Source organism: Dromiciops gliroides, chromosome 3 (genome assembly GCF_019393635.1).
Source record: "Dromiciops gliroides isolate mDroGli1 chromosome 3, mDroGli1.pri, whole genome shotgun sequence".
NCBI classification, from domain to species: Eukaryota; Metazoa; Chordata; class Mammalia; order Microbiotheria; family Microbiotheriidae; genus Dromiciops; species Dromiciops gliroides.
In genome coordinates, this window is record NC_057863.1 from 312573439 (window position 1) to 312599696 (window position 26258).

Sequence of the window (26258 nt, forward strand, 5' to 3'; positions counted from 1 at the left end):
ATATAGATTGGATAAGAACAGTCAGTTGGATTCAGAAGAAGTTGAAAAAGGCCGGAGTCTTGATTAATGATATCAGTATGTAATATCTCAGGGCTATGTCTTTGGCATTTATTCCTGCCTATTTGAAAGCCCACAGTGGAGAAGCACTTTGTTCAAGGTTAAAGTTCTAGACAGTGGCATCCCTGGGACTAATATCCCAGATGGGTCTCCTAACCTCCTCCTCCAGGGGTGCTTTCTCATAAAACCACACAGATGCAGAATAATCCCTTCAGGTCTGAAAACCAAAGAGAAGCCATAGTTCAATTTCTTTTGTGTCCACCATCTGATTTTCTTTACTGACTTTTATAGAGTGTTGATTTTTCCACTTGAAGTTCATTTCCCTAAAAATTCCTAGTCCTTAGATTCTATACCTTAGAATCTATATTGAAAATCAGTATAGTCCATTCCAAGTCTTCTTTTACAGACCCAAGTGGCATTTATATACTGTTTTAGGTTTTTGCTTACATTATGTCATTTGTTCTTTTAAATAACCCTAAGACATAGCCAGTGGAAAAAAAAGTATGACTTCTATTTTGTAAATGATAAAGAAAAACTCCAAGAAGGTACTATACTTAGACCATAGTCAAAAAGCTTGCAGATATAAGAGCTGGATCTTAAAGCCAGGTTTGTTTTTTAATTTTTTTAACTCCCAAACCAGTGTTCTTTCCCTTTATATCACAATAAAATACCACATAAGAGGAAGCTATATTGTATTAAAACAATTTCTAAATGTAATGAGATGTCAATTAGACAGAAAAGCAGGGCCACCAAGAAGTACTATATGTAATCATAATTTGAATTCTTGGTTGGACTAGATGACCTTTGAAGTACCTTCCTAGCTTTAGATCATCTATAATTCTACGTAGGTTTATGATCTTATATAGTCAACTCTGGTACAGTGGATAGAGTGTAGATTCAAATTCCACCTCTGACACGCATGACCTTTATGACTAGTTTTAAGCAGGCCACTTACCTTAGATTTTTCCCAAGCAACTCCCTTGGATTTACTAAGTCACAGGAGGTTCCACTCTGCCTCTGCCTTCATGGAAAGCCTACCAGTCATCCCTTCTGCAGTTCGCCCAATGAAATTACAGACATCTTTTCACAAGGCTATTTACATCTCATGGCTATTACATAATATTTCAAATCTGTGGCCTTCCAAAAAAGTAATCTAGTACTTCAAGGTCATGGGATTATTTTTATGGGTGAGTGCTCTGTTGATACTTGAATAAATCAATCCGTCCCCTTAGGTGAGCTCAAATTTGGACCCTCCTTACCCTGAATTCTACTCTGCACAGTCCACTTCATATTACATAATTTTCTCTCGCATTAAATGTCATTTGTTCATTTAGCTTAGCACTAAAAGAAGAAAAAAGTACAACACTTAAAAGAAACAAAGGCTTGTTTGATTTTAAATGAAGAAGTGACTCAATATTCTGGTAACATTCATTTTATAAAATACCTTACAAGAACAGATAAAGTACTTGAGGTTACATAATAACCAGAATTGGAAAAGAACGTTGAATAAAATATAAATTAATTGAACACATAACTATATTTGCCACATGTTAGACAAATTTTTAAAAGTATTTTTTTCTTTGTTGATAAAATAGTTATTTGGAAGAAAACCCTTCAATATGCACTCAATTTCTGTCTTTTTATTTTTCTGGAAATTTTTCCTAGAAGCTTTAGATCCCAGGTTAACAGGCAGTACCTGAAACTATTGAAAATATATTGCAGTTTGCTTCCAAATCTGTCAAGCTTAAGACACAAATTTAAAATATAACTAAGTCAGAAACTAAGTGCAAAGTAAAGCTTCAAGTTGAAAATTCGAAAGAAAAAAATTCCAAACAACTACAGGAAATGCTTCTGGTGCATAAAAAATTCACATTATGAAGAAATCTTTGCCAAGTGTTCTTGGAATGTGAAATACTGACACAGTTATAAAAAGTGCGCCCTTGGGAGTTACGATTAGGGCTCTGAGGACCATCTGCAACGTGTGAAGTGACAGGAATAGGAAAGAAGTAAGAGTAAGAGCCATAGCTTGGGTTGGACTGAAGCTATTCATGGACACCACTCTGGTTAAGTTTTAGAGAGTCTGGCCGGGATCTAAATCTTGTTTTCCTAGTGGTACAATAATAACACATAAAAAACAAAGAAACAGCAGAAACTGAAGATTAGTGAACTGGAAAGCCAATGGGGAAAGTTTGCCCACAAAAAAACCCCAAAGGAATTTAAATTTCATCCACTCACCCTTTTATCATACAGGACACTGATCAAAATAAACAATTCTTTAGATATTTTTTGACACATAAAGAAAATATATAAATATATACCTTCTTAGGTTACAGGCACATAAAATCTAGATCATTTCTAACTACAGAAACACAACTTTTTATTAGGTAGAGGGAGTTTTTAGTATCTTAGATATTTTCAAAACAATTTATCTGATGTCCTCTGTAAAAGAGAGCAACAATTCTTTCAAACAGCATCTCACATTTAATGTAATGTTTGATGTATCCCTCTTCAATTTTGCTGAAGAATTTTTGATTGGTTCTTCTGAGATGATAAAACTAAAGTAAACTGTCAAACAAAAAAGTGGACATTTTGCTCAGTCGAGAAATTTTCTGTGCATGACAGGAGTTTTTACTTTAAAAAAATAGTGTTCACTGATTTGAAGATCCAAATCAAATTTATTAAATGTTAAACCTTCTTCTCTGACAGATACGTGAAGGCTCACTTTAAATTCTGAGAATCTGAAACCCACGGAGGTTGGAATACCTTGTTTTTTCATCATTTCAATGAGGGCAGTAGGAACATATTATTACTTTAATAAAGCAGCCACTTGCAACTTAATAGCACACACATATAATCAGAAACTGCTTTAACATGGCCAATGCACGATATGGTATGTCCTTTATGAGGTAACCAACAGACAAAACTGGAAGCCTTGCATGCTGTCAAAAGAACAGTGAAGAAATTGAGTTACTGAAACCCAGAAAAGAGAGAGTAAAAATAGGACCATTTCGTGCTTTGGTTTGCCTATGCACAGGGTGAACAAAGAATACAAACAGCAAATTCCCATCAGGTCTACCATTGGCTGAGAGACACATGCAGAAATTAAGCAATAGAACTGAAGAGCCAAGACTTCTATGTGTCTACTTGAGTCTCAAGTCCCTTTGATCGTCTCTTAGCATGTGACCCAAAGGTTAAAAATAGATTATGTCCAGGGGCAGCTAGGTGGCACAGTGAATAAAGCACCAGCCCTGGATTCAGGAGGACCTGAGTTCAAATGTGGTCTCAGACACTTGACAAGTACTAGCTGTGTGACCCTGGGCTAGTCACTTAACCCTCACTGCCCCCCTCCATCCCCAATAGACTATGTCCTGCTTTGAAAAGGATTGCGCTTTAAACACAGTGGTGTTCTCTCTACCCTCTTCTACCAACTACCTTGGAAACACTGGAATTAGTTTTGGATGATACTAATGTCCACTGGGCCTACTTTTTATTCAACATTTTGGGTCAGAAGTTTGGTAAATATTCTTTTAAATACTGCAGACTGCAGGTGCATTTATCCCTGATGGCAGGCTTCCTAAGTAGGATATCTTTTACAACATGTTATGCTGATGGAGAAGTAGAGGGAAGAAGTCACATACTAACCTGAAGATTAGTTTATATTAGAAAAGAATATTCCTACATAGACCAGGCAATTTAGAATGAATAAGAAAGCTCATTGATTTATCTTTATCTTATTTCTCATTGTTCTTTCTGTAAGGCAAGGAAATATGAAGATAGCCCGAAAATCCAAAAAGAGCTATTTGAAAAAATATTTGGGCTTTTAAAAGTAGGGAGCATTTTGCAAACAAAAGATCAGACAAATAACAATGAAAAATTACACTAGGGTCAGCTAGTGTCAGTTTGTGCAGCTCCTAAAATGGTGCTAGCTACGCATAGCAGATACTTAATACTTGCCAGTTGATTAAAATTTGCAAAATTGCAACCACCTCTGTATGATAAAACCAAGAGATTTTTGGATACTTTTATCTAATTAGAAGGGGCAATGAAGAAGTGAATCTACGAATTAAATATGGATTCTAATTTGAGTGCACAAGGAGGAAATTACTAGGAACTTTGGAAAAAAATATTGCCACAGTAGCATTAGCACTTAACAGTGCATCAAAGATTTAAAGTTTCCAAGTTAATATGAACTGGTTCCCGAAGCTGTTATGAACCAAGTATAATCATTCAAACAGGAAATGAACTGTATTCCACTCTGGAAAAAGGTTTGACCATAATTTTATGTGAAAATTATTAATATAATTCAAAAAGGAGGCCCCATTATTCAGTATGCCCAAAGGTATTGCAGGCATAAATAGCAGATGACCTCATTAAATAACTTCGGTACAGCATTATCCTATGCATTTGGATTTCACCAATATCTGCAGCAGTTATATGGCCAGCTCTCTTAGGTTTTTGCAGAACTGTGATGACCTAGATCAGGATTTGGCAGATGAAACGTCCCAGTATCTCCAGTAAAAAGAAAGGTAGTTTTCCATCACTGCACAAATACCTCAGAAAGGATAGTTCCTTGATAAAATAATGCATTATACATTCAAAATTCTAGCTCCCTCATGCCCCTCCTGCCACCCCAAACTGATGGTTTCAGAAGAAAAGACTCAGTAGTGAAGGCCACATACTTTTTTTTTTTTGCATTTGTTCACTAAGTTAAAATTAAAAAAAAAAAAAACAAACCATGAACACATCTCATAAATTGGAGAATCAGAAATGGGCATGTGGAGGGAAAATCAAAATTGAAATAAAACCTGATGATTTTGCTGATGATGTGGATGGAAGAGACGTTACTGGGAAATGCTACAGCAGACCTGACTACACTATGAAGGGTCACATATAGGAACACAGTACAGATATCAAATCGAACAAAACAAAAACAAAACTGTAACTTGCCAACTTGTAAACAAGGAAAAGCATTTCACAGATTCAAAGTTCAAGGGAAGTAAACTTCTTTAAATTATTTTTTTTTGTCAGTTCAACCCTGATTTAAAAGTATGGCTAGCAAAAATATTGTAAGCCGCACGCAGCCCATTTACATCTTCAGTATAGCAGCTGTCTTCCTTTGATAAGCTGCACCAGCCAGGCTCTCTTCTAAGGATGCAAAAGAGAGAAAAAAACGTTCTCTTTTGAAATCCATCTTGCATTTGCTCTCACTTCCACATTCCCAGAATTCCTCATCTGCTGATTTACATCTGAGAGATTCTGAATCCAGGCTGCTATAGATTTAGCCTCGGAGAAACAGGGGGAGGGAAGGCAAATTCTCTTAGGATGCTACGGGCCACGTCAACATTGTTCTGGGCTATCTCCAGGGCTCTTTTCACTTCTTCAAAGGCATAGCCCTCTCCCATAAGTTTTGCAATTTTTGCATCGACATTTTCCAATGCTGCCTCAGGACCATGGGCTTTTCTGTGGTGAATTTCTGGTGCAGTCTTGCGGGGACGTGGCTTAGGGGGTCTGGCAGGAGCTTGTGAACCATCTGTGTTTAAAAAAACAACAACAGAACATTGATATATAAGGTGAAAAAAGGGCTTCTCCCTTCAAAGGTACTAATTTTGCAATAACATAACACACATAAATTCACAAAAGCTTTAAGAATTTTACAAATAGTATTTCATCAAATCTTTACAATGCTCCTATAGAAGGTTGGAAAAGGGGAAGTAGGGACCTATTATTCCCATTTAAAAGATGAGGAAACCGGGGGGCAGCTAGATGGCGCAGTGGTTAAAGCACCGGCCCTGGATTCAGGAGTACCTGGGTTCAAATCCGGCCCCAGACACTTGACACTTACTAGCTGTGTGACCCTGGGCAAGTCACTTAACCCCCATTGCCTACAAAAAAAAACAAAAAACAAAAAACAACAACAACAACAAAAAAAGATGAGGAAACCCAGGTTACTATGAATAAATAGCCAAATTAAAAAATAACACTAAGTCACAGTTTTGTTTCCTTGGACCATAAGAATGGAATAGAGAGAAAACCAGCCAATTAGGTGTCCCTGAGATAAAACCCTTTTCCCCCTCAGTTTAGCACTATAGTCAGGTCAGTACAAAGAAAAAACAAATCTACTGGCATACGTTTGTTTCTCTAGAAATGCTTTCTAGCTACGTTACTGTGGCATCAAATGAGATATTTATAAAAACTGCTTAGCTCAGCGCAAGGCACATAGTAGGTACTATATAAATGCTTGTTCCTTGAGGCCACTTTATGACTGCAAGGTCCCAGAAATTGGAGACAAAAACAAAAGATAAACCCAGTGGTCCTAGCAGAGATGTTTTGGTTGGACACATTTTATAGGATCTCCTCCTTTGCTGTTCAACTTCAATGGAGAATATATCCAGAGATGAAAGAGACCTCAGAGGTCCTCATCCAATCCCTTTATCTTAAAGATAAGGAAATTGGAGGCCTAGGGAGAATAAGTCACTTGCCTAAGGTCACACAGGTACTAAGTGTCACAGATGAGATTTGAACCTAAGTCCTCTAATTCTAGCATCAGACTCTTTCCATTGTATTATGCTGCTTTCCTACTGGTAAGAATTCATGTTTTGATGATGACTGGGGGTGGAGGAAAGTCAAAACAGCATGTTTCCAATCTGCTTTAAGTCAATGGATCAGGATGATTGTAACCTTGGTGATTTGCCCAAATCCATTTAATTCACTCTCTACCACCAATACTGAAAATATTAAGAAGTCTTGTTATAGGAAAAGTACAAGGAGTAGAAATGTAGGGAGTAAAGAATACATTAACTCAACTTTCAGTTGATTCCCATGATGAAAGCAGTTTGTCAAAGTTAAACAAATGACAGGGACACCCAAGAGAGGAGAGCAACATTAACAGGAGAAAGAAAATTAATTACAAGCAAAGATTCTACACTGATCCCTAGGGCATGAACTAGCTTACTTGAGAGAGCACTTTAATCAGCTATTTCTAAAAATACAGATAGACAACCCCTGCCTAGGAAAATGTTAAAATGATAAAAATAAACTTTTAAACTATACCCACCCCACCAAATATTAGAATTTGTATAAATAATAGAAAGAATAACAGTAAGACTAATTGGAACATTAGTATATTTCTACTAAATATTTCAAAAGCACAGGGAATTGACCAAACCTATCCAGTCCCAACCATGGCACTGATGAGGCCAGAAAACAAATTTCTTGGCTCTCACTTCAGTCACAGTCTCAATTCTGTTACATTTCTCTTGCTCAAGTGAACACTACTAGATGGGTGGGAGAGGGAGAATCCATACACAAGCTACTTCATGAGTCATTATTCTTTCTTTCTTTCTTCTTTTTTGGCAGGGCAATGAGGGTTAAGTGAATTGCCCAGGGTCACACAGCTAGTTAGGTGTCAAGTGTCTGAGACAGGATTTGAACTCAGGCCCTCCTGAATCCAGGGCTGGTGTTTTAACCACTGTGCCACCCAGCTGCCCCCATGAGTCATTACGCTTAATGACATTTCCACTGAAATTAAACCATTTTAAAGTAATTTAATGTTTGCTTCTCTCCCCCATCTCCTTTATAACCAGGAGTTAGAACCATGATGGTTTTTTATCAAAGATAAACTTTTTTGTCAATTATAAATTCGAGCAAGATCAAGATAACACATTTTTTAAAAGAAGGCCTGAGAGACCATATGACAACAACAATAAAAGCAAAGGCTGATGCTACATGGATTCAGAATAAAACTGAATAACTATGAAAGCTTTATTTTGTATTATGAATAAGGACATATATGTTTGCACGTATATGAAAATTTCTAGTTGCTATTAAAATCTGTTCTCTTCATGCATTTGTAATCCCCAATGCTTATTAATAATAAATTTCTAAGCACATGAACTTCTTTGTTTTGAGGTTCCATTAATTTTCCTATGAACCATTTCCATAATAGAATCCATTATAGTCAGCATGGTGGACAGAGTGATGGACCTGGAGTCAGGAGGATTTGAGATCACAAATGAAGTCAGATAAATGCTATCTGTATGACCCTGGGCACAAGGTTCAGCCTGCTACCTCATCTGTAATAAGGGGATAATTATAGTACCTGCCTCGCAGGGTTGTTGAGAGGATAAAGTGAGAAGATACAGGTAAAACACTTGGCAAATTTTCAATTTCTAGCTCTTATATGTCACAGAAAGGAAGACAATGAATTATCCTTCAGGTTTCTAATGATTTTCCATATATGACCAGAATTTTTAAAAAATTAAACCTTTTTCTGAATTGGGATCAATTACAAAATAACTCATCTGTTCTAATCTTGTCTCTTCTGAGGCAGTTGTCAGACACAGAGTGCATGCAGCAGAAATTTAAGATATTTTACTATTAGCTTTCTAAGCTCTTTTCCTATATTACTCATTGTATTACATTGTGCCAAGTATTAGAAAAAGGGTGGCTCTGGTGGGGAGGAGGAGTATATCTAAGGACTGTCATTACAAGTGACCCCAAAAGGAGGAACTGTAAGGGCTATGGATTTTGACTTCTGGTTTTAGACTTCAGGTTTATCAGCACTGCTGTCACTGGGGAAAAAAGAAACAACCCGTTGTTGTGTAATAATCAACACAAGTGCTTTGGTCAGGTACTGGTATGAGGCTCTAGAATGTTCACATCAAATGTTTTATGTAAGGGAAAAAATTATTAACTTTTACAGCGAGATGATAAAGTTTCAAGTAATCTTATTGAACACGGGGAAAGCATTTTAGGAAAAATAAAAACAAATTAATTCTTGTAACTTTCAATCAATTCAAACGCTAGAAATTTTACTATATATGCTGGATTGAAATGCACACAGATATACTCAAAATATCAACTGGAAAAATGTTTTTTCAAAGAAACGCAAGTAAAATCAAGATTTTCAACAGAAACGACCTCCTATCTCAAATCAGATTATTTTATCTGCTAGCATAAAACATTTAATAATGTTAATATAAATGATGAGAATGATAGCCAGTATTTATTTAAGCACTTACTATATGTCAGACATTGTACTAAACATTTTATGAATTATCTCATTTGACCCTCATAACAACCCTGGGAGGTAGATCCTATTATTATCTCCATTTTACGTATGAGGAAAATGAGACAAACCAAGGTTAAGTGACTTGCCCAAAGTCACACTGCTAATAAGTGTCTGACGTGGGATATGAACTCCTCTTCTTGACTCCAGGCCCAGTGCTCTATTGGCTTTACCACTTACTTAGCTATCTCAGTACACCCTCTGGTCCTCACGGCTTATTAAATAAATTCCCATTTACCTTAAAAGAGAACTAATATCTCCTTTAAGATCTTCACTAATTCTCAGAAGTTGATCTGTATCATGTACTTCATTATATACTATGAACTGAAGCTGCCCAGCTTCCTCTGCTCTGAGAGATGCTAGCTTCTAAAAAGGAAATTTCTCACCATTTTGTTATCTAAGTTCCTTTATATTAACTGAATTCAATTAAGGAGTTTAAATTTGATGCCTGATTAATCCCAGTTCTGCAACATACTGACAGTTTCAACTACAGACCTGTTTTAATGGTGGACCAGAATAACAGCACAATCTATGGACCAGTGTATTAAATCATATACCTTGATTTAGGAAACTAATGGACAATAAGAAAAATAAGGAAAAATAATACAAACCCTCGTAGTCTACAATAATTCATTTGTTTTTCAATAGATATCTTTTGTTTTTCAATAGATGGAATGTTTACTAAATGTCCCACTATATTCCTCTTCCCAGCCTCTCCAAAAAAGAGATGTTACTTAAAGAAAAAAAAAGGGTTCAATGACTCTAAAATCAAAAGTCTGATGTGCTCTACAGAATGTCATGGTCCTTCATCACCTCTTCAATGACTCAGAGGTAAGTGGCTTTTTAAATCTCTTCTTTGGGCCAAGTTCAGCCATGTAGCTGGGCAGTATTTACTTCCTTTTGAAAATATAGTCATCCCTCTATGATAAAAGAATAGAATTTGGTACTATTAAATTTTAAATCTCACTCTGCCATTAAAATTATGGATATCCTTGGGTAAATCATTTAGAATCTCAATATTTTCTACTTACCATAGCTATAAAATGGGAATGTTACTACTGATGACTCTTTAGTAGAGGCTAGTAGGGATTAATTAATATCATCTGCAATGTAAGTTATTTAATTACTATACCCCAAAGCTATGGAATAAGAAATATTGCCAATTATTGTAAAGGTCATGTGAGAGAGGAAAACACACGATTTATTGTACACCTCTAATTCCAGACTAAGCTCCCAGCCAAGCACAATATCAATAAACAAAAACTGTTCATCTGAATAAATGTAAATATTTCCTTAAGAATTGGGGATTCTGAATTGATAATTAGTTATGTTTAGGAAACCAATTGAAAGGCCATTTCTCTATTATAGTAGTAGTGCTTGTAGAATGCTCTCCACCAACCACCAGCTGTTCACACTTATAGCCTCATTTGTTCATTTTTAACAACGCCCCTCAAGAGTTTCAAATACTTGACTTGACTTGATCATGCAAGTTAGTGGAAAGGTGCTGTAACGATTGGAATGATGCCACCTGCTGGAGACTTACTTACTGTAGAAAAGCTCCACCATGAGGTGAAGGTCTCTGAGGGCAAGACCATGTGTCTTTTCTTTGGCGTCAGGAAATGATGCTTGCTTATGGGAGGAAGAAGGGGAAGCCTGGCACTCTTCTCTTTCCTGTGGACTCTGGCGGGGAGCAGAGCTAGGAATGCTCTCTCCCTTTAATAGATAGATGAATCTAGGCCTTTTCTCTCTCTCTTTACCAAATTCTTATTCTCCTTAATAAATGCTTAAAAGTCTAACTCTTGCTAAAGCTTATAATTTATTGGCGACCACTCATTGGATATTATAGACAGTACAGCTAGAATTTTAGCCCTAACAGTGCAATGACACAGGCATGGAAAACTTTAATCACTCCCAAGTCTTTTTTCATGCTGATTTTGTCATATGTTATGTAAGACTTTTAATTCTAAAGTACTGAGGTATATGTTTTTTTAAACATAAAGTTCATCCAAACTAATAACATCCTCTTTAGTCACCTTGGAAGTTATATAGTGATGCCAATAAAACTGTCATCATATAGACACATTTTTGAATGACCCCTTTGGGACCTGATTTTAGAAGCAACTTAGATGCTGAGTATTACCCAGCTGTATTGTTAACATTATTTAGATTTGCCTCTGAACTATGTGCACCAGTTTCAAAAACACAAAACTGTGACAAAATGAAGATTTTTCATTAATGAGGATATTCAAAAGAATCTCCTTGTAGGATTCTGAAATATAAGTTGCAAAGATGTCTTCAGTAATGGCAATATTGTTGGAATAACTATGCAGCCTCTCAAGATAAGGACTTTAAAGTGGGGGCAGTGTTTGAGTGGATGTATAAATTCTGGTATGTGTGTTTAAACAATAGCCACAATGCTTTAGAGTCATACCTTGCATAAGTGTTTTCCAGTTGATTTACCTTCCTAATTACATTTTGCTTGGGCTAATGTGGGAGTCATTTTTCATTCATTGAGGACATACCACATAAGGAGGGGTGTCCTAGAAAGCTGGATAGAATGGGCAAGCCCAAAGTAGGATAACATGTAATTTAACTAATCCAGACAGACAAATTAAGAGATAAATCAATATATTGCTATTTTATAGACAAGGAAAGCAAGGAACAGAAAGGTTAAGCGGCTGGTCAAAGGTCGCACAGACTATATTGACCAACAATGCAGGTCACTTGATTCCTAGTCTGATGTACTTTTTAAAACAGATATTTCATTCTTTAATCATCTTTATAACCTTCATCTGTCTTAGTCAGTGCCATTGACTACAATTATTAGCATAGTATGGAAACCCAGAGCAGCAAAGCTTCTATTCTGTAGCCTTTGGTCTTCCTTGTCTCCCTGAAATCCAGGAGCAGATTAGAATTTGGGAGTAATATTAATCCCACCAAGAAATCTAAACCTTTGACTAGTTCAAGAGAATGTGTGCCCTTACTTTTCATCTTCCTTATGGGTATGCTCAGTTTCTTTGACAAATAATTCAAAACTATCACACAGAAATGTGTACATTTGTTCCTTTTGTAGCCGGAGAATTTCTCCAGTTTTTTTTCTTTTCTTGGTTACTATAAAACATGAGCTGGAAATTGGTTCAGAGTTTTCTGTTTAGCAAGGGGAACGCCACTGACCAGAATCTCTCTAAGCAAATTTGTTTGCAACATAATGTTTATGTGGCTGGTAGACTTTAGTTAAGGGGTAGACTATTTTTCTTCCATGGTAGATAAACTGTTGGGAATATTTTAAAATTTAATTATTGGATATCTGTATAGAGGAAAAAGGTAACAAGAATTTTTGAACTGTTAAAGAAAAAAAGAAGAAAAAAAGAGAATCTCTATAAAGGATAATAGAGGATCTTTTACCATTTCCCCCTAGTTATTTGTGCCCTTTTCATCCTTGAATTAGACTTCTTAAAATTTTAACTTATCTGTGTAGATGCTGTAATCCTTCAATAGATTCTAAGTTCCTTAAAACTAGGATTTTTTCCGTGTCTTTGTATCCTCAAAGTCTAGGCCAGCCTAGTGGCTTGCACATAATGGATGTTTATTGTATTGAACTGGACATATTATACACTCACTATGGATAAGACGACACTAGAGCTCAGTCAAAAATTCACCATGAGGCAAAACAAATTTGATTGGAAATTCTGAAGGGTTTTATTCCATTAGAGTGCAATAACACTTAGTTTCTTTTTGGAGCACCATACATTAAAGAAACTCAGGATCTGCTAAATTAAAATTTTCTTTAAATTTATACTAACTATATTTCAACTTATAAATCTGAATATATAAAATTTGAATATGTTTATATATGTTGAATAGAATATACTTAAAATTTTTAGAATATACTTTTAATAAAGATTATATGTTTAACATATTCAATTTGAATATTCAAATGTTAGATATTAAAATGATTTGAAATAGAGAAAATTATACTAAATACACTTCAATGCTTTACCAATTTTATAAGCAGGTCTGGCAAACATAAAGACAACATTTTAACTAATCAAAGGTAAACAATAAAAGAGAACCTTAAATGTTTGCATATGTGAGAGACATATGTAGGATGAAAAAAGCTTGAATCATGTTTACATAGTAAATCACTGGCAAAGTCTGTCCTGGAAATGAAGAGTTCTTATTCTTAGGTAACTACTTTCTTCACTAAAAATAAAAGGATAGGTGGGAGGGAGGTATTTCATAATAAGTGAATAGAATTTGACAGAAAAATGATATGTAAATTTAACTGGTTAAAAGATATAAGGAACTCTATATGCCCTATCACTATTCCTTTATGAATTCTACTGTAAGATAGATCAGTTAATTCTGGAATTAATTTATTCCATAAACTGGAATTACTGCCACCATAAAAACAACCTTCCAATTATAGAAGGACATGATTTAACATGCAGTTTTCATTTAATTCAAATTAAAATCTTGATATATATCATGCTGGATAATTATGATAGTTAAATTTGAGGATATAACATATGATTTTAGGGGTACTTTCCAGACATAGTTTCAGAAGAAAAATATAGATATGAAAGCAACATTTATAAGCAATATGTGCTGAATATTGCAGGTGCTGAAGTTATTAATTAAAATGGAAGCAGTCTGAAAGAGAATGATATTATAATGTTAATTTAGTAGAACTAAGTTAACACCCCATAACATTGTCAAGGGTTTTGTTTTTTTTTTTTTTGCTGAAGAACTTTAAAATACATCATTTCCCTTAAAAATCTTACCATTAAAGATTATGTTGAACAGACAACCCTTGTGTGAAATGCCACTAGGGTTGCTAAGTGAAAGGAGATAAGTTGGGAACATTTGATCCTCGTATAAAATTCATCTGATCTCTACTGAAATGGAACAGGGATATATTTCCATAATACTAAGGGAGAATAATGGAGATACTGTGGCACTGAGGATAAAGAGCTGGACTCAGAAACAAGAACTGGGTTCAAGTCCTACCCCAGGTACATACTGGCATTGAGATGCTGGACAGGCCATTTAACCTCTTATTCTTCCTACATCCCTTCTCCAGTCCTCTGATCACACCCATTCCCATGCCCACTGCTATCCCTGTCATTCTCAAACATTACAAGTCACAGAAATGGTGTGATCTACCTTTAGGGATTATTCCCTATACCAATGGTAATACAAGTTTGCGTCGCTTCCAAGTGCAATATTGCAAAATATTTGTTCCTAGTCAGATTTGGAAAAACTTGTACTATAGGATGTGTTACTTTGTACTGAATTTTAATTTTAACCTGGGATTTTTTTTTAGAATATAATGTTAAGCTTCAAAAGTATAATTCACTCTGAGCTTTTTTCAAGCAAACAATTAAAATTGTGTGATACAACGATATTCCAAAGAAAGGAACAAATATGGAAGATTGGAACACACATATTATTTAGAAATCCCTAAAAACTATTTTTTAAAGGATTATAAGATAAAGGATTACTATCTGCATGAGTACATGGGTCTAGGAATGAAATTCCTTTCATATATCTCTGACTTAAAATTTCCTTGGAATAGAATTAATATTGTTAAGGTAATGTTTTCTAAAATCTTTTAATAAGAAAAATTATGGAAAATTATGGAAAACTGTTTTAAGACTTTATTGTGTATGTAGATGTGTATATACATAAATCATATGAAGCACACAGACTCTTTAGACTTGGAGATAAGAGGAAAGATTTTATAAATTAGATCGTAAAGCACTTTTGAATCCTTCAAAAGAATTCCTTCCACAGAAATGCTCTATATAAATATGAGTCATTATCATTTATTTAAGAAGCCATAAAAGAAGAAATTGGGTTTGAAAGGTACAGCAATCATACCCAAATTCTCATCCTGTCATCTCCAAAAGGACAGAATAAAACACATTAGTCTCAGCAAATAAGGACTATTAGAATCCCAAAGGCACACAAGCATCCAGTCTCAGTGTTTCATATGAAAAGAACTAATCTGGAAGACAAGCTCAGTCTCTCCACTGGTTTATTAAAATCTGTAATAAACTAGAGCACCCTGTGATCAGCATATGAACAAAGGTTCTAAATATTCACTCAAGAATAATCTGCTTGTGGGGGCAGCCAGATGGCACACTGGATAAAGCACTGGCCCTGAATTCAGGAGGACCTGAGTTCAAATATGACCTTAGATACTTGACACTTACTGGCTGTGTGACCCTAGGCAAGTCACTTAAGCCTCACTGCCAGGTAAAACAAAAGAATAATCTGCTTGAGGCTTAAAGATTTGATATCTACAGAGGGAGATCTAGAGAGGTTTAATGATTCTGTATTTAGGATCATAGGTTTAAAACCTGGAAAAAGATCTCAGAGACTGTCTAGTGTAACTCCACACTTTGCAGATGGACAAACTGAGTTCTACTAAAGTAAAGAGTTTTTCCCCAGGTCACACAGTTTACAAGAATTCTGAACCCTGATTCTGACTCCAAATTCAGGGCTCTTTGAATAATTAGTGAACAAAATGAAATGCCAATAGAAACAAATCATCTTTACAATTCTCCTGAGGTCTATAGTATTTATTATAATAGAACATCACTGTCACGTCTCTTGGGTAGGGAAGATGATACAACATATGAATAGCACCCTGACAGTATTGATTATAAACTATAAATTTCACAGAAATTGATATCAATGTAGCAAAGCAGATACCCGAAGTTATCAGCTCTCCATTCAAAATGAACTAGTGCGTATTTGAGAAGAATACTGTCTTGACAATACACATACTGATGAAAGCAATTCCCTAAAAAAACCTGAATCCTTCATTTTCTCTTCAAAAATCATTTTACCCTAAATTTGACAACCAAATTATCAGAGCTATCCCATCATGTCAACATGACTACAGGGAGGTACCCCTTTATATAGGGTATAGATGTCTTCTTTGAAACTTGGCAGTAAAATGAAATTCATTATATAAAAGTTGGTTTTCTATTCCTACCACTGTAAAAATAGGAGTCTGTTCCCTATTTTACCAGAAGTGTAACAATCTAGTATCCTTCATTAATATAAATGTTAGTTTATGAACTTAGTAAGATACTCCATGTACTTTTTTTTCCTCCATGGTGGGTTTATGCTACCCTCACTCAGTCAAGTCTGTGGGGCCATTCCATAACTTTAATATGAGGAGGTCAGACTAGAGGGCTGCTGCTGCACCAGATCCAGGTACAAAAATGGATCTAGGGGCAGCTAGGTGGCGCAGTGGATAGAGCACTGGCCCTGGAGTCAGGAGTACCTGGGTTCAAATCCAGCCTCAGACACTTAACACTTACCAGCTGTGTGACCCTGGGCAAGTCACTTAACACCAATTGCCTCACTTAAAAAAAAAAAAATGGATCTAATTCCTGGGAGTGCAGGGTCAGATGGACAGAGATTTGTAGCTGGGGTCTGAGTGTCCTCAAAGGAGGCCAAGTGCCCAAATTTGTGAAGCTTTTTTTTTTTTTTTTACAACACTGTGTTCTCACAGAAGAGACAGTGAAGGAGCCACAGAGTCTGAGGTTATTGGTCACAAACATTTCCATAATTTCAGTGTTTTTCTTTTACTTAAAGTGATTATGCCTTTTGATCACTTGCAAAGTTAGCAAAGTATTGCATAAATATTCATTCACAAAATACAGCTGTGAGTTGGATGGGATGACTAAGGGTACCAAAATATAGAATGCAAAAATTTTAAATAATGTTTTTTTCAAGATTGAGTAATTTTTGCATTTGTCACATTTACGTTTGGACAACACTTAACTCTTTCAGAAGCAGAAAAACTAACAATAATTAGTTAAACTAGATACTAAGCTGGTGTTCTTTCACCTGGTAACTGCAACCTAGGTAAGTTCCAACCCAGCTTGGCCCAATCCTGCTCTCCACTAGGCAATCCTTCCTCCCATAACTCTTTTTTTTTTTCCTGTTGGGGCAATGAGGGTTAAGTGACTTGCCCAGGGTCACACAGCTAGTAAGTGTCAAGTGTCTGAGGCCTAATTTGAACTCAGGTCCTCCTGAATCCATGGTCGGTGCTTTATCCACTGCACCACCCAGCTGCCCCCTTCCTCCCTCTACTACCAAGTAAAAATAGGAGACAACATGATTATTAAGGGTTCAAAATTTTCTTCCTATTCCATTTTCTGCCTATTCATTGGGGGAATAGGGGGATCCCTTCAAGTTCCTGATCATTAGTCAGAAATTTATTATTGTTGACAGATTGATTATACTTTGAAATTCATTAATATTGTCTATAATGACATGCTTGGATCCCTGTTAAATAAAATGCAAGCACCAACCCAGCAAAGGTGGGGAGATTTTTTTGGTCTTTTTCAAGGTACAGGTGTCTCTTAAAAAATTTACACTAGGCCTACTCAGCTGGACCCCAAAGCAAAATTGATTTAATGTTAGGATTATTAATGATGATTATTAATAATAATGGCTTTTATATAGTGCTTACTATGATTCAGACACTGTGCTAAGAATTTTACAAATACTACCTCCTTTGATCCTTGCAACAACCCTGGTAGGTAGCTACTATTATCATCTCCTTTTTACAGCTAAGGAAACTGGTCACCTAGCTAGTAAGCATGTGAGGCAGGGTGTGAACTCGGGTACTCTTGATTCCATTCCCAGCATTGTACAACTGCACCACGCAGTTGTCTTAGAATGCCTCTATTGCCCATGGAACTTTCTGGCACTTCCCATGTTATTTTAGCTATTAGTTAAGTACTGTACTCTAACCACCTTTATTACAATAAATTCTTATGCTTATGTTCTTTGGTAATGACAAAAATTATTGAGGTCATTCTCTTCATTAATGGTGATATCATTATATCAAATCCTAAAATAGTCCATGGTCAAATTATTTTGGAACTACTAGATTAGATTATCCCCTAAATTTTTCTACTCTCTGAAATTCAAGGATTTCCTACATAACATGCTAAATACAGATAAATCAATGAACAAGAGTATTGAGGCCACTTCCAATCTATTAATCAATAGTATAATTCTTTTAGACACTGAAGTGAACTCTCCTCAGCCAGCACAAACAAAAACAACCCAGAAAAATAAAATATCATATCTGATAAGGTACAACTAGCTGTTATTACAGATGTAATGTACTGTTTCCTTAAGGTATGTTGCTTAGTTAAGCTCTGCTCCGAGTTCTAAAGAAAAATTGCAACTCAGAGAGACTATTTTGGGTAGGTTTTTTGCTTTAGAGTTCTGAGACAACAGTTGCAGACTTTGAATGTGACAAATGTACATATGGGGATACAGGACAACAAAACTGCTGTATGATTATGGGACCAGTATAAGTTTTCTGATTATACTCTGAGCCCAGGAAAATAAAAGTTGTTGTTGGTGAACAGCTATATTTTGAACTGATTTATTTAATACTATAGTTGATATTAAGGAATAAGTATCTGAGTAGAGGAACAGATTGGAGGCAAAGAGTCATGGAAGTCAATCAGTGTATCAACTAGTTCAGCAATGGAAGTACCTAATAATCAGTCATCAAAGAATTTCCATTACAAAGCACTTATAAGAAAGTTATACTCATCAAGGAACTTTTTGGAATGGTTCCTGAAACAGAAAGAGGACACCAAAGACTTCAGTTCCAGAGCTGTAATTTACTTTGATTATATGAATTTTATTTACTCATGTGCCTCCTTGACAAGTTTTTGTGTGTGCCCACTGCCCTACAGACAGAGTACACTGGTGTGAGAGCATAGCTTATATATGGATTGAGACATATATGTTACTTATGCATTTGCTTTAACAGGAGTACCTAAGACATTATTATTTCTTTTGGTTTATTACTAAATCGTTATGTTTAAGATCTAAAAGTGTCTTTGGGAGTTGTTTGTTGTGTAAACAGAAATGCATCAATGGTGGCTTAAACTTAAGCACTGGAGTGATAGGTAGGGGGAGTGTATTACCCCTGTAAAGGCTCTGGAGAATTGAAATGTAAACAAGTGGTGGTGATCCTTCTATGGGAACCTCAATCTGATAAGGAAAGAGTGGGTGGGAATAAGTGAACTAACCCAGAGAAGAAGTGGTTACCCACACACCCATGTGAGAGGTGTGAGGTGCTACAGTGGATGTGCCCACCCCATGGTATTAATTACACAAAATAATGAGAATGATTTTCAAAAACAACCTTTACTGTTGTATCACACAATCCTGACTAACAACTGACTTAAGTATTATAAATTATTTTACCCCCTAGAAATCTGTACTGATGAGTTAAAACCCATACCATCCATTTTACTGGTCATTTGTCTTTCATTTCATTTATAAATCAAGATTAATGACATGTGCTTTGCAATAGCTTCCAGGGGGGAAAAACCTACAACAACAACCCACTGGTTACCCTTAGAGACTAGACAGTCAATTTTATATTAGCTCATAGACCATTGTTTCTAGCTAAGCCATCTTACTTTCAAGGGAAGAAAATGTGCCCAGGCATTTCTAAAGGAAATAAGTATTCATATTTGCAACTGTAAGGCTTGGCAATGGATAATCAGAGCAACTCTCAGAAGAACATTCTTAACACCTTTAAACTTTTCAAATACAAAATTAGCTAAATACAACATCAAAAAGCTACTAAATAGTACTATAGACACTTTGTCCTTGGGATTCAAAAGGATGTGTTAAATGGGAATATTTTGAAGAAATCTGGAAAGACTTCAGGATTTTTAGAATGGAAAGCATGAGAAATGTCTTGAGTTATAAAAAATGCTAGTTTGCACATAACTGTATTGGACAACTATAAGCATGCACAAGGAAACACAAATACAAATCTGCTGTATTTCAGTAAATTTTTAAACATTTAAATGTATGATTTTGAATTTAATAGGATAAAGTACGATTTTTATACTTAATAGCTGGTGTTCATTCTAATATTTATTGAAACATATTATATGTAAGACACCTTGAAAAATACAAAGATGGATTCCTTAACCAGAAGGTGCTTATAGATCAGTGGGAAGAGTAGAATCTTCACCCATATGTGGATAATGATGTATAAATTAATAACTGACATTAATTAATAATTAATTAATAATTGTCTTTTGTGACAATTCCAAGTTCTTTTTTCCTCTCTGCCACTAAGAAAGGAGAAGCACCAATCAAATCAGATCTGGGTTACCTAGAGGTTCCTCACTTCCCATATGCTAACTACTCATCATACATTGCCAATGCTCTCTGAACTCCATTGCAGGGTGTGCTAGGTGTCCCATGGCTTTACCATGTAGATTTAATTCTGATGATGATACTGGGCTGTCAAGAAGAAGAAGGCCTAGAGCTGTTGATTTAGGTTAATTGTAAAGGAAACATTTCTAATAATTAGAACTGTCTCAAAGCAGCAAGGCTGTCTCAGGGCAAAGGCTCTTGTCTACATGTTGGAGAATTCATAGAGGTGATTCCCATTCAGCTATATGGGTTGAATTAGATGACATCTGAGGTCTCTGTGATTACAATAGTATTTACAAAATCTCCTGACCAAATTTCTAAGAAAAATATATCGCTAAGCTTTCAACCTTGTACTTCTAAGACTTAACAGTATCTCCCACACAGCAAACTGGACCAGCATATTTACTCTGTGATTTGAGGTGGTAGAAAAAGCATTAGAAAGAGTTACAACACCTAGATTAAAAAGTTCAGGCTCTGCCTGTCACTTACTATGTGACCTTGGATTGTACTTTCTATGTGCCTTGGTTTCCTCATCTAGGGTCCTTTCTTCTAGTTCTAAGTCTATAATCTCAAAACATATTATTCTTTTTGTTTGTTTGTTTTGGTGGGGCAATGAGGGTTAAGTGACTTGCCCAGGGTCACACAGCTAGTAAGTGTCAAATGTCTGAGGCCACATGTGAACTCAGGTCCTCCTGAATCCAGGGCCAGTGCTTTATCCACTGCGCCACCTAGCTGCCCCCCAAACGTGCTACTTCTATGTTTAATTCCTCCCCCCCTTCCCCCCAGAATCAGATCAGAGGATCCAGGAATGGAAATGATTTTGGAGCTTTAGTTCAACGTTCTTATTTTACTGAAGAGGAAAACAGGCCAAGACTACCCAAGATTACACAGGTACTAGGTGGCACATGTGAGATTCAAATGTGAATCTTTTGGCCCCAAATCCATTGCTCTTTTCAGTAAACAGCATTATCCCATTAGTCTTTTTTTTTTTTTTGCAGGGCAATGAGGGTTTCGTGACTTGCCCAGGGTCACAAAACTAGTAAGTGACAAGTGTCAAGCAGAGGTTGGTAGTATCTTCTATTCAAATGATGTAATGGAGTTGAAAGTACTCTGAAAAGCAAAAATACTTCAACACTATAAGGATCTGTGATTTCACTGGTATAAGTGACTTCCTCCACTAATGGATCACTGATGCATTACATCAGCTCAGACCTCTATAACTTAATAAATGGTCTCCCATAGCTAAGAGTAATATAAAAATATATTGCTGAAAAATTCATCTCCATGACGCCATGCTGCTGATGACCCCTCTCTGCACTTGGCAAGGATAGTCCATAGACAAGACATCACTAGGCCCATAACACAAAAAAGCAATATAAAAAATGCTGTTATTGCAATTTGTAATCAACTTACCTGAAGCTGAAGGAAGCTGATCATAGTCCTGGGATGTCCTGTTCGTTTTGACATTTTCACTTGCTAATCTCCGAGTAGGAGGCATAGGTACTAAGCCATTTGCTGGGTCAAAAAAGGGATCTTTAAAATAAATACATTTCAATTAAAAACAATGGAAATATTCATTTTGTTTACTAACCCCCCCCCGCAGCATCCCCCAAGTTAACAAAAGTGTACTGCCTTAAAAAAAAAATAATTAGTCCAGGCTTGAAAACCTATAAGAAAACCAATTTAGGAACACTAATAATATTAACACTATTCTCAAAGCTGTCAGTATAATCTCAGACTCATTCCCCCCTCAGGAGATATTCTCAATATTGGCTATTGATGTAATATACATATACTTAATCTCTGTTAATTAGCCATAAGATCCACGAGCGTAGGAATATAACTTTAAAAATCTAACACTATAATTTAGGATTAAGCTATAAAGGCTCGGTGATGGGCTCAGGCTCCCTCATACTTACATATAAAGCAAACTTAATACAAACTTTGCTACTCTTCCTGTAAAGTTCTGAAAACACTATAAAATCTGATTCTGACTAACTTTAGTGGATAGGGTCAGGGGCAGCAGGATAAGGAAAGCCAGTAGGAATTACTAAATGTTATAAATCAGAGATTCTAGATTTCACTGATTTTTAGTGTAGGGAAAGGCCTCAAAAGTGATGTAATTCACCCCCCCCCCCAATTTTATAAAGGAGGCAATAAGCAGGGAGGCAAACTGTTTTACTCAAAATTTCTTAGTCATCAGCAAGAAGGGATAGTAGAATCCAGGCATCCCTAATCCAAGCCCAGGGCCTCATGGATTACATCCATTCTGCTCTGCCTTCCCTTCCCTTCCCTTCCTTCTACCTGCCCTTCCCCCTTCTCCCCTCTCCCTCCTTCACTCCCTCCCTCCCCACTTCCTATTCCTTTACTACCTCCCTCCTTCCCTCCTTCTCTCCCTCCTTCCTTCCTTCCTTCCTTCCTTCCTTCCTTCCTTCCTTCCTTCCTTCCTTCCTTCCTTCCTTCCTTCCTTCCTTCCTTCCTTCCTTCCTTCCTTCCTTCCTTCCTTCCTTCCTTCCTTCCTTCCTTCCTTCCTTCCTTCCTTCCTTCCTTCCTTCCTCCCTTCCTCCCTTCCTCCCTTCCTCCCTGCCTGCCTGCCTGCCTGCCTGCCTGCCTGCCTGCCTGCCTGCCTTTCTTCCTTCTTCCTTGTAGTACAACTTTGCTTCTGCAATGGAGTTCCCAGAAGAACACTTGATAAAATCTAGGTCTGTAAATGATGTAAGAACAACTTGGATTTCAAAGTCTAAACTGAGTAAACTAGTCTTGAAGTTTCAAATTTTTAAGTCTTCTACATAGAAGATAAACCATTTAAAATGTTTTAAAATATAAATCAGACTGTGAATGAATATAATGATGCATGTAGAAATGAGTATTATTATGAAAAATGGCTCTGAAGAATTTACAAAACTCCTCTATTATGGTTTTACATGGGATTAGAAACAACTCCATGAGGAAAGCGGCAGAGCAAGAAGAGCAAATAATATTGTTCATTTTATGAGATGGGGAAAAGTGAAGGTGACCATAAGACAAAATGAACATGTTTTTCCAAGGCCTCACAGATGAGAAATGTCAGTCATCACCTGAACACAGATCTGATTTCAAGCCTACTATTTACATGCCTTGACCCATAGTTCTTCTTGATTCTTCATATTTAATGGACTTTATAATGAATTATAATGGATGGTGAGTATGTGAAATAAATGTTAATCATCAATATCTTAGGGGACCAAATGTTCTCTCTTCCTTGCCCCTATTCCAAAGGCAAGTTCTCCTTGAAAATAAGATTCATCTGGGTCAAACCCAATCCAAGCTTACAAAGTCTTGGGTAGAGACAGATTCTTTTGTCTAGTTAGCTCAAGGACTTTACTGATGAGATTTGGCCTACATAAATACACCTAGGTGGAAACTATTTTTCTCTGATCAGCTTGGATGGAGTCTAGATTCTTTCTCTGATGTCATTCTTGCCAAGAGTTGAATGACCTGAGTCATGTATCCCCAGACTTAATTTTAATATAACACACCTCCAAATCATGTCAACCAATTAGATTTCATTAATGTCATGGACCTCCTACAGTTAAAAGGGTATATAACCTGTGACCCCAACACCTTTAGGGGGTCTGTGGTATGAGAGAGATAGCCAAATGACCATTCTTTTATTAATAACCTGTTGGTCTATTAATAAAATGATTAAATTACCTGTATTTTTAATTGTCTCATATTTTTAATTGTCACGTGAGCTAGAAATTTTTTTTACATTTAAGATACTATGAAAAATTAAAATCTTACTGGAGTATCTGTTAAAATTTTCTGTTCCATAGAAAGGATGGAAACTGCAAACATTAAGGCAGTTTTAAAAAGAAGTCATTCTAATCATTCATCTTAGTACCTGGTTCATACTAAGATTTACCCAGCACTGATGTATAATATGCAGCTAGAACACCTGACATTTGGCTAAGTCCACAGAAGGAGACAGACCAGTATTTACTTAGTGAATGCATGTAGATTGAATCAGTATTTTCTGGATAGAAGGAACTAAAAAAAAAAAAACAAAAAAACCCCCTACCCTCCCAACCATCTGATTAGGTAAAAGAGCATGTGTGGCATGAATATGTTATTGGTATCATTGCATGCCACATAATTTTGTCTTTCCCTTTGTCTTTACTTTGTTTTAGTTGTTGTTTAGTCATAAAAGTGACTTGTCCAGGGTCACATTGCTAATAAGGGTCTGGTGCCAGATTTGAATTCAGGGAGATGAGTCTTCCTGACTCCAGGCTTGGAACTCTATCCACTACACCACCTAGTGGCCCCTGTCTTTTTATTACAACTACAGAAAAGAAAGCAGGAACTTTTGAAAGTGATGAGTTTTGTTTTTTTTAAAGGCAAACTAATGTCTTTCCTCTGGTCAGCTCAAACAGCTTAAGCAGAATGAAATTCCCATCCATGCTTAGGACATATAAGTCACAGACAGTTACTAAGAGGTAATCTGAAATGAGGAAGGTAGGCATTGTTAATGCCAGCCTAGTTCTGAAAGTACAAAGTCCTGGAGTGTTTGGGCACCAACTTATATTTAGAATGAATTGTGGGGGAAAAAAGTTAAAATGAAAGGCTGTATGCAAAATATTATAGAATAATTTTAAGATATTAAATGAATACTGAGCAAAATATTAGTCTATAGTTTAATGCTTACTTCTTTAAAAGGTTTAGTCTAAAAATACCTGGAAGGCCTGGTGGCACAGTGGATAGGGTGCTGAGCTGACTTCAAATCTGGCCTTAGACACTAGCTTTCTGACCCTGGACAAATCATTTAACCGTGTTTGCCTCCATTTCCTCATCTGTAAAATGAACTGGAGAAGGAAATGGCAAGCCATTCAATCTCTTGCCAAGGAAACCCCAAACGGGGTCACAAAGAGTAGGACATGACTGAAATGACGGAACATAACAACAAAAAAATACGTGCTTTAAAACCTGGACAAAAAGTGGAAGCCCATCAATTGGGGATATAACTGTGATGTATAAAACTAATGGCAACATCAAGAGATGCTGAATAAGGGGAGGAATTCAGAGAGCTGTAGAAAAATTTAGTTTAACTGATATAATACAAAGTAAGAAGATCCAAGAGACCTACATACAAAATGACCATAAAATGGAAAACAACAAAAGAAGATATCAGAATTCACACTGAAACAAATACTAACCTTGACCCCAAAGGCCTTATGACAAAACATACCTACATGTTACCCTCAGAAAAGAAATGGTGGACTATGGAATGAAGCATTCATTGGTCAATATGCCAGTGAGTTTTCTTAAATTCTTTGTTACAAAGTATATTCTATTGGGTTGTGGCAGGTTATTAGGAAGTAATAGTAATGTAAAAGGACAACAATATACAAAAAGAATCAATAAAAAATTAAAATCAATAAAAGCATTTTTTGAATGGTTTGTCAATGTGATAACTTTCTGACCTAGAAAAATAGAAAATGTGAAAAAAGGTGCTAATTTTAGCCAAACTACTTAAATCAACTAGCTGTAGCAGAAAACTATCACCACTTTGTGGCAACATATTCAAATTGCAGGTCGTTTTGTTAAGCAGCGAACTGATCCAATTTGGAAGATTAAATGGTGACATGAAAATTATGAAGTGGCAGTAAATGTCACAGTACTTGAGTAACCTTTCTAACAAACTTGCTCATACTTTCTCAATTATAGAATCAAGTAAAAAAGGAAGACAAAGAAATTCTCAGTGTGAATGGCAGTCAACTAAGGGAAATCATTTAACGTCACAGACCTCACTTAAGATATCCTTGCTTTAAAAGGGTACCATGGGAGTTTCAATTTTCATGGCTTTATATGGTTGATTCTTAGGTCTAAGTCTAAGAAAATAATTTTTTAAAAAATCCATTTC

At 36.0% G+C, this 26258-nt stretch overlaps 1 protein-coding gene across 3 annotated transcripts in view; it reads right to left on the bottom strand.

Moving 5' to 3' along the window:
- Positions 1 to 1507: 1507 nt before the first annotated feature.
- Positions 1508 to 26258, bottom strand: part of CBLB (Cbl proto-oncogene B) — a 244236-nt gene continuing 219485 nt past the window's right edge. For all 3 annotated transcript variants that reach the window (XM_043997229.1, XM_043997230.1, XM_043997228.1), the window contains 2 exons: positions 21773 to 21892; positions 1508 to 5587 (listed from right to left, as the gene is read on the bottom strand). In XM_043997229.1, coding sequence (XP_043853164.1) covers positions 5328 to 5587; positions 21773 to 21892 — 380 coding nt within the window. In that variant the 3' untranslated portion in view covers positions 1508 to 5327. The remainder of the gene's footprint in view (positions 5588 to 21772; positions 21893 to 26258) is intronic.